Genomic DNA, 8594 nt, shown 5'->3' with positions numbered 1-8594 from the left:
ATGGGACATGTAAACAAAGTGAATTTAAGTGGAAACGTCTGGGAGCAACAACGGCTCAGCCGCGAAGTGGTAGGCCACACAAGCTCACAGAACGGGACCGCCGAGTGCTGAAGCACGTAGCGCGTAAACATTGTCTGTCCTCAGTTGCAACACTCACTACTGAGTTCCAAACGGCATCTGGAAGCAACGTCAGCACAATAACTGTTTGTCGGGAGCTTCATGAAATGGGTTTCCATGGCCGAGAAGCCGCACACAAGCCTAAGATCACCATGCGCAATGCCAGGTTGGCTGGAGTGGTGTAAAGCTTGCCGCCATTAGACTCTGGAGCAGTGGAAACGCGTTCTCTGGAGTGATGAATCACGCTTCACCATCTGGCAGTCCGAGGGAAGAATCTGGGTTTGGTGGATGCCAGAAGAACGCTACCTGCCCGAATGCATAATGCCAACTGTCAAGTTTGGTGGAGGAGGAATAATCATCTGGGGCTGTTTTTCATGGTTCGGGCTAGGCCCCTTAGTTCCAGTGAAGGGAAATCTTAACGCTACAGCATACAATGACAATTTAGATGATTCTGTGCTTCCAACTTTGTGGCAACAGTTTGGGGAAGGCACTTTCCTGTTTCAGCATGACAATGCCCCCGTGCACAAAGCGAGGTCCATACAGAAATGGTTTGCCGAACTCACTAATGCTAATGTGGTTGATTGGAAGCAAGTCCCTGCGGTAATGTTCCAACATCTAGTGGAAAGCCTTCCAGAAGAGTGGAGGCTGTTATAGCAGAAAAGGGATGACCAACTCCATATTAATGCCCATGGTTTTGGAATGAGATGTTCGACGAGCAGTTTTCCACATACTTTTGGTCATGTAGTGTATATTGAAAGCAGGTGCTTCCATACAGGTGTGGTTCCTGAATTAGTTAAGCAATTAACATCCAATCATACTTAGGGTCATGTAGCAGGCCATTATTTTGACTACCATGGCAATGCCCATAGGATGATAATGCTCCCATCCACAGGGTACGAGTGGTCACTGAATGGTTTGATGAGCATGAAAACTATGTAAACCATATGCCATGGTCGTCTCAGGCTGAATTCCAAATGATTCCCTTCCCCTCGCCCCTCCATTTGCGTGTTCACGCGCGCCTCTGCCATATGCACAAGTGTCATACTTGGGTATATGTAAAGATGACTCAAGTAAAAGTGAAAGTCACCCAGTAAAATACTACTTGAGTAAAAGTCTAAAAGTATTTGGTTTTAAATGTACTTAAGTATCAAAAGTTAATCTAATTGGAAAAAAATACTTATGTATCAAAAGTGAAATATAAATCATTTCACATTCCTTAAATTAAGCAGACGGCACGATTTTCTTGTTTTTTAAATTTAGGGATAGCCAGGGGCACAATCATTTACAAACTAAGCATTTGTGTTTAGTGAGTCCGCCAGATCAGAGGCAGTATGGATGACCATGGATGTTCTCTTGATAAGTGTGTGAATTGCACAATTTTCCTGTCCTGTTACTGTAAGTATTTGAAATGTAACGAGTACTTTTGGGTGTAAGGGAAAATGTATGGAGAAAAAAGTACATAATTTTATTTAGAAATGTAGTGGAGTAAAAGTATAAGTTGTCAAAAATATAAATAGTAAAGTACAAATACCAAAAAACCTGACTTAAGTAGTACTTTAAAGTATTTTTACTTAAGTACTTTACACCACTGCACAAGTGTCATGCTTGTTTTATTATTTAAAAGTTGAACATGAATTGCATCATTCAAGTCACGGGTGTGTCCCAAAGTAGATGGATTTACTTTTGGGAACTCTGGGGGGAAAAACTCAGTCAAATCATGACATCAGTGATCTTCATGTCGGAAAGTCGGAGTTCTAGAAAAAGTCTGAGTTCCCGACTGGTGTGCCAGTCCATGCCATTTGTCTTTATTTTCTAAATTAAAACGGTAAACTTAAGCTTACAAAAATGAAATTGGTTCTGCAATGTTGAAAATCCAATAACAAGGTGTGGAGACCAAATGTCTTGTTCAATAACAATTTATATAGAAACTGTAAAGTAGAAGAGATAAGAGATACAGTGGGGAAAAAAAGTATTTAGTCAGCCACCAATTGTGCAAGTTCTCCCACTTAAAAAGATGAGAGACGCCTGTAATTTTCATCATAGGTACACGTCAACTATGACAGAGAAAATGAGAAAAATAATTCCAGAAAATCACATTGTAGGATTTTTAATGAATTTATTTGCAAATTATGGTGGAAAATAAGTATTTGGTCAATAACAAAAGTTTCTCAATACTTTGTTATATACCCTTTGTTGGCATTGACACAGGTCAAACGTTTTCTGTAAGTCTTCACAAGGTTTTCACACACTGTTGCTGGTATATTGGCCCATTCGTCCATGCAGATCTCCTCTAGAGCAGTGATGTTTTGGGGCTGTCGCTGGGCAACACAGACTTTCAACTCCCTCCAAAGATTTTCTATGGGGTTGAGATCTGGAGACTGGCTAGGCCACTCCAGGACCTTGAAATGCTTCTTACGAAGCCACTCCTTCGTTGCCCGGGCGGTGTGTTTGGGATCATTGTCATGCTGAAAGACCCAGCCACGTTTCATCTTCAATGCCCTTGCTGATGGAAGGAGGTTTTCACTCAAAATCTCACGATACATGGCCCCATTCATTCTTTCCTTTACACGGATCAGTCGTCCTAGTCCCTTTGCAGAAAAACATCCCCAAAGCATGATGTTTCCACCCCCATGCTTCACAGTAGGTATGGTGTTCTTTGGATGCAACTCACCATTCTTTGTCCTCCAAACACAACAAGTTTAGTTTTTACCAAAAAGTTATATTTTGGTTTCATCTGACCATATGACATTCTCCCAATCCTCTTCTGGATCATCCAAATGCACTCTAGCAAACTTCAGATGGGCCTGGACATGTACTGGCTTAAGCAGGGGGACACGTCTGCCACTGCAGGATTTGAGTCCCTAGCGGCGTAGTGTGTTACTGATGGTAGGCTTTGTTACTTTGGTCCCAGCTCTCTGCAGGTCATTCACTAGGTCCCCCCGTGTGGTTCTGGGATTTTTGCTCACCGTTCTTGTGATCATTTTGACCCCACGGGGTGAGATCTTGCGTGGAGCCCCAGATCGAGGGAGATTATCAGTGGTCTTGTATGTCTTCCATTTCCTAATAATTGCTCCCACAGTTGATTTCTTCAAACCAAGCTGCTTACCTATTGCAGATTCAGTCTTCCCAGCCTGGTGCAGGTCTACCATTTTGTTTTTGGTGTCCTTTGACAGCTCTTTGGTCTTGGCCATAGTGGAGTTTGGAGTGTGACTGTTTGAGGTTGTGGACAGGTGTCTTTTATACTGATAACAAGTTCAAACAGGTGCCATTAATACAGGTAACGAGTGGAGGACAGAGGAGCCTCTTAAAGAAGAAGTTACAGGTCTGTGAGAGCCAGAAATCTTGCATGTTTGTAGGTGACCAAATACTTATTTTCCACCATAATTTGCAAATAAATTCATAAAAAATCCTACAATGTGATTTTCTGGATTTTTTTTTCTCAATTTGTCTGTCATAGTTGACGTGTACCTATGATGAAAATTACAGGCCTCTCTCATCTTTTTAAGTGGGAGAACTTGCACAATTGGTGGCTGACTAAATACTTTTTTTCCCCACTGTAACTAGTGAGAAAATACTGACAGTAGCCTAATGTTCAGTTAAAATATTGGTCGTCTAGCTTAGCTTCCTACCTTATGGAACAGCAGGGACTGTGAAGCAACAAACATAGACACATGCATACACACACACACACGATAACATACGCACTATACACACACTGACTCTGGATCATAGATAATATATCTATGGACTGTATTCTGTTTGAACCCAAACCAATATCAACAACAAAAACAAAACAATGTATTTGTGATGTAATGGTGCATTCCACCCATTTATGATTCCACCCACAGCAATGAAAACAGGCATCCATTTGATCAATAATTTTCAGTGAAATTAGGCAGTTTCGTGAACTTTATTAGATTTGTACTGTTTGCCTCTGGCAATCCAAACACTTTAAAATAAACAAATGAAATTAGTCTACTCAGACTAGTATTGCTCTGGGCCTACTAGATGTGATAGTAATTTCAATATAGCACATCTCATTAAATGCTAAACCTATCAACCCACACACAATTGTACCACATTTATCTTTGTTGACGTGGCATTTGACATAGTGCTGTCTCTCAATTGCCAGACAAAGTATGCACATTGCTAGGTTTTTAAAGCATAACATACATTGAAAGGTTATTAAACATAACATTTGAACTGTTGACCATAACTCAAAGAATGCAAATATCTACATAAACTAATCAGGCAGCACACAATTGTATTGTACACATACGGTCCTCTCAGGCTCAGTTGGTAGAGCATGGTGCTTGCAATGCCAGGGTATTCCCGGGACCACCCATATCAAAAGAAAATATGCACGCAAGACTGTAAGTCGCTTTGGATAAAAGCTTCGGCTAAAAGCTTCAGCTAAATGGCATATATTATTTATATATTACACATTGTAATAGTACATATAAAGTATAAGCAGACTTTCACCCTGCACACACAGCGTTATACATACATATGTTACTGACAGAAGACAGAAATGCCTTGTTCTGCAGCACAGGCAGCAGGCTTATTGTTCTGGTCCTCATCGCTTCATAGCCCTCCTTTCCCCTTTTTTATATTTATTCTCTTTTCTAACACACCTTTTTCAATTCCTCTTTTACCCTGTCTGCCCTCCCTCTCTATTCTCTTTCTCTTTCTCTCCCCCTCCTTCTCTCCTGATCTACTTGTTGAGGTACTTGGCCACTGAGTGGTAGGCCAGTAGGATCTCGGTGTCCTTGGGGCAGGTATGGCGGAACTCGTCCTGCTGGTAGGCCTTGGTCAGGTAGCGGGTCAGACCAGTCAGAGCCGCAGGGATTTCAAAGTCACGGTACTTCCTACACACCACCTGTAGGGGGCAAGAGGGAGGACACACACTGAACCACACTGAGCAACATTTAATCTGTTTACTAGTAGCACGGTGGTGCCAGTGGTACTTTTAGTATGTAGTGATACAGACTAATAAAAGGCCATTCACTGTATATATTCCCATTGTTTGAACCATTGTTTGATCTTTAAGCCTATCCACACTGTCCATCTTTGATCACTACAGTGCCATGTTACCATAGTGACACCCCTGAGTACATCTATAAATACAGTGAATACACCTTTGCACTTCTTGATAGAGATGTTCCAACAGAGAGGAACAGAATCAAGGAAAGGACAATAGATGACACTGGCAAAGGTGGTGTGGTGTGGTCTATGAGTTCCTGGAATGCTTGATCTGATAACCTTGACTATGTTGAGCTTGGGCAGCAGGTTGCAGTCAGCTAGACTGAGGGAGTTCCCGTCCAGATAGTGCCGTGAGGACATGCGGGCGTTTGAGTTCTGGTCCAGCTCATGTGGGAGTGGCGTCAGCAGGTAATGATCCAACTTCATCAGGCTCTTCAGAAACTTCTTCTCCAGCACTGAAAAGGAGCAAAGCCTCATGAAAAGCTGGAACCATGATCGCTTTAATACAGGACATGCTGTTTCAATAACTCAGTGATTTCTAAACAAGGAGGGGCTCTTACTATCATTGAGCCCAGGGTTAGAGTTCTTGATGTATGCTGAGAACTTGTGGAAAATGTCGTCTCCAGCACCATTGGACTCCTTGTAGCGACAGCAGAGCTTGGGGTACCTGGAAAAGCATTGCCATTAGCTCTCAGCTTTCTGGATCAGTAAAGCCAGTGGAGGATACATTTGACTGCAAAGCGGTTGTAATAAACATGTATTTATTCATTACCTGTCTCATTTGGTGTGTGTGTGTGTGTGTGTGTGTGTGCGTGCATTTATGCCTGTTTATGTTCATCACACACTCACTGTGGGGGAGCCAGGGCCACCTCTAGAAACTCCTCGATCTTGTTGGTGTCAGTCCGCACCTCCTCCCCGAAGATGAGGAACGGGGGCTGAGAACCTGGGGCCAGGTCCTTCAGCACCTCTGGAGCCCTGACAGCCAGAGGACCAGATGAAACACATGAGGGAGAAAGTCCCTCAACTGCACACTTCATCTATTACACACAATCCTCATTAGCAGTTCAAGTAGTGACAAATGACTTTTGAGGATGCCTGGGCATGTTTGGACAAGCACTTGGATTCAGGCGTGGCTTGGAAGGATTAAACGGTTGCTTTAGGTGTATTGTGGAGAGTGTATGTGTGTGAGAGGGAATAGCCACATACGTACCTCTTCATGTCCACTGTGGTGAGGGTGAAGTTGGCCCCCTTCAGCCAGAGGATCATAAAGAGTCGCTGACAGAAGGGACAGTTCCCCACACTCTCCCCATCATCACTGGCCTGAAGGGTGGAGGGGTATTCGAGAATGACATAAAAAAATATCTCCTCAATCTGTCAGTCATGTTTTATTAACGTTTTCATAATGTAAGTACAGTGTAACAAATATGATTTATTGCTGTACTTTTGTTGCTGTACACTATACTTCCTTATGTAATTCCACTGTAATAAGGACACTAATGTAAAGTGTTACCGTTTTTATTTATATAGCACTTTTTACAACACTTTGCGAATCAAGATAATTGAGTGATTGGAAAGACAAGCAGAACGCCTCCAAACTGGACAATCCTCTTTTTCAGTTTCTGTTCACCTGACTTCAAACAGAAAACACACCCATACTCTGTAACTGAACAGGATATATGTAAACAACAAGCTTTTACGAAGAGGTTACATCGCTTCAGGGTCATTCCATATTATTTCAATCACTTTCTGACTGCACCCCTTTTGATTTGAACAAAACCTTCCATACATATTTGCCAAAGGTAGAAGTGGTCAGAAAGTGGCTATTTGGACCTGAATGCCAAAACATTCAGAAGATAGCGGCGCTGAATGTTGACCCATTTTGCATACCCCACCCTACCATGAGACATCCATGTTTTCATCACTGGAAAAGATAAACGGTTTGATATCATTTGGAAGCTTACAAACAGAGTTGTCAAACTATTTTAGAATTTCTTAAGAATTTCTTTTTTTATTTAAAAATAAAACAATTGAACCTGTAGCGTCAATTATCAATGATCTAAAAACGCATGAACTCAGATTTTTCTCATTTTCACATATGTTGTAGCTTAGACCCTATTTTACATAATTTGATGTGTTTGTGTTGTGCCCATAATCAGTTGAGACACAGCATACTCTTGAATACAGGGTGGGTGTCTTTAAATAATTTAAATATAATTAATAGAATGGACCTATCCCTTCAGACCACTGCAATTTAGCTGGTACACCATTGAAATTGTAATTTAATTGACATTTTTATTTCCAATTACTACCAGAAAGATAGCCGTCGGACCACCCACATTTATCAGCCAAAACATGACACCCACTCTGTATTCAAAAGCATGCTGTATATTAACCAATCGGTGGGCACAACACAAACACTTCTGATTATGTAAAATAGGGTCTAACCTACAACATATATGAACATTAAAAAAATCGGAGTTTACGCATTTTTAGATCATTGATGTTAAAGTTTTTAAAAGTACAATTTATTTGTAAAAATATATTATAAAATAGTTTGACAACCCTGTTTGTAAGCTTTCCAATGATATCAAACTAAACCGTTTATCTTTTTCTCATGATAGGGTGGGGCATGCAAAATGGGTCAACGTTGATCAATATCCTGAAAGTTTAAATCCTTGCTGTACGCTGTCTCCCATTCCAAGATGGTGGAACTAAAATGTACTCCTGTTGTTATAAAACAGGACTAAAGTTCAAAATACAGTAATAACGTCTCCATTGGAGGCAGGTTAGGATTCTAACGCTTACCTTGATGAAAAGTTCAATCTTGGGGCCTGCCGCCATCTCAGTCCCTTAGAGCTTAGCAACTAGTTAATGTTGGTTTTCAGAGAAGCTAGAGCTGTCAGTGTTATCCCAATCCACACACACGTGCATTCACACACGGCAAAATCACTGTAGGTCACTGAAGGTCAGAGGGTCCAAATGGTTCTCTTAGTGTTGATGGTCAGATTGCTGTTATAATAAAAGATGGTCAGCTCCTCGACGTGAAGCAACAACACTGGTTTGTTTGGACCAATCCTCTATTCCTCCCTCTCTCCCTCTCTTTAGTACCTCTCTGTCGGCTCTATCTGTTTCTGTGTCTCTCACCACACCCGTCATATGTCTCTGACATTAAGAAAACGCACCCACCAGACCTACCAGTCAGACCAGTAAAGTCAGATCACTCCACCTATTCTCATTCTCCCACAGGCCTCCATTTTTCCAATACAATGTAATGTCAGTGTGGCTCTCTTCCTCTCCCACCCCCTCTCCCCCACCTTCCTGCGTACCTTACCCAGCCATACATTTTGCAATGTTTGTGGTGGACACATTAAGCCCACTTTCTCTCTTTAAGTAGCATTTATGACCAGCTGAAGACCTCATCATTCATCTGAAAACTCTCAAAGATGACAAAGAGGGTTGAGAGAGAGAGAGAGAGAGAAAGAGAGAGAGAGAGA

The 8594-nt window shown here is 41.7% G+C and overlaps 1 protein-coding gene across 1 annotated transcript; it reads right to left on the bottom strand.

Annotated features, from left to right (window-relative positions):
• Nucleotides 1-3835: 3835 nt before the first annotated feature.
• On the bottom strand, nt 3836-8545 carry LOC311100002 (chloride intracellular channel protein 4-like). The gene is made up of 6 exons (XM_084140731.1): nt 7906-8545; nt 6311-6420; nt 5950-6075; nt 5661-5767; nt 5380-5555; nt 3836-4996 (listed from the first exon to the last, which is right to left on the bottom strand). Exons 1-6 carry the CDS (start codon nt 7939-7941, stop codon nt 4832-4834), a joined length of 720 nt encoding a protein of 239 aa, XP_083996857.1. The 5' UTR covers nt 7942-8545; the 3' UTR covers nt 3836-4831.
• Between the last annotated feature and the right edge of the window lie 49 nt (nt 8546-8594).

Source organism: Coregonus lavaretus (assembly GCF_964263955.1).
Source record: "Coregonus lavaretus genome assembly, chromosome: 24".
Classification (NCBI taxonomy): domain Eukaryota; kingdom Metazoa; phylum Chordata; class Actinopteri; order Salmoniformes; family Salmonidae; genus Coregonus; species Coregonus lavaretus.
This window is presented reverse-complemented; position numbering and strand designations above follow the sequence as displayed.

Excerpts from the sequence above, each read along its gene's own strand:
- LOC311100002 (XM_084140731.1), bottom strand. The coding sequence starts at position 7,941 with ATGGCGGCAGGCCCCAAGATTGAACTTTTCATCAAG. Across the intron at positions 5,768-5,949 it reads GTGGCCCTGGCTCCCCCACA|GTACCCCAAGCTCTGCTGTC; the intron begins GTGAGTGTGTGA and ends ATGCTTTTCCAG. Across the intron at positions 4,997-5,379 it reads CCAAGCTCAACATAGTCAAG|GTGGTGTGTAGGAAGTACCG; the intron begins GTTATCAGATCA and ends TGCCCCCTACAG.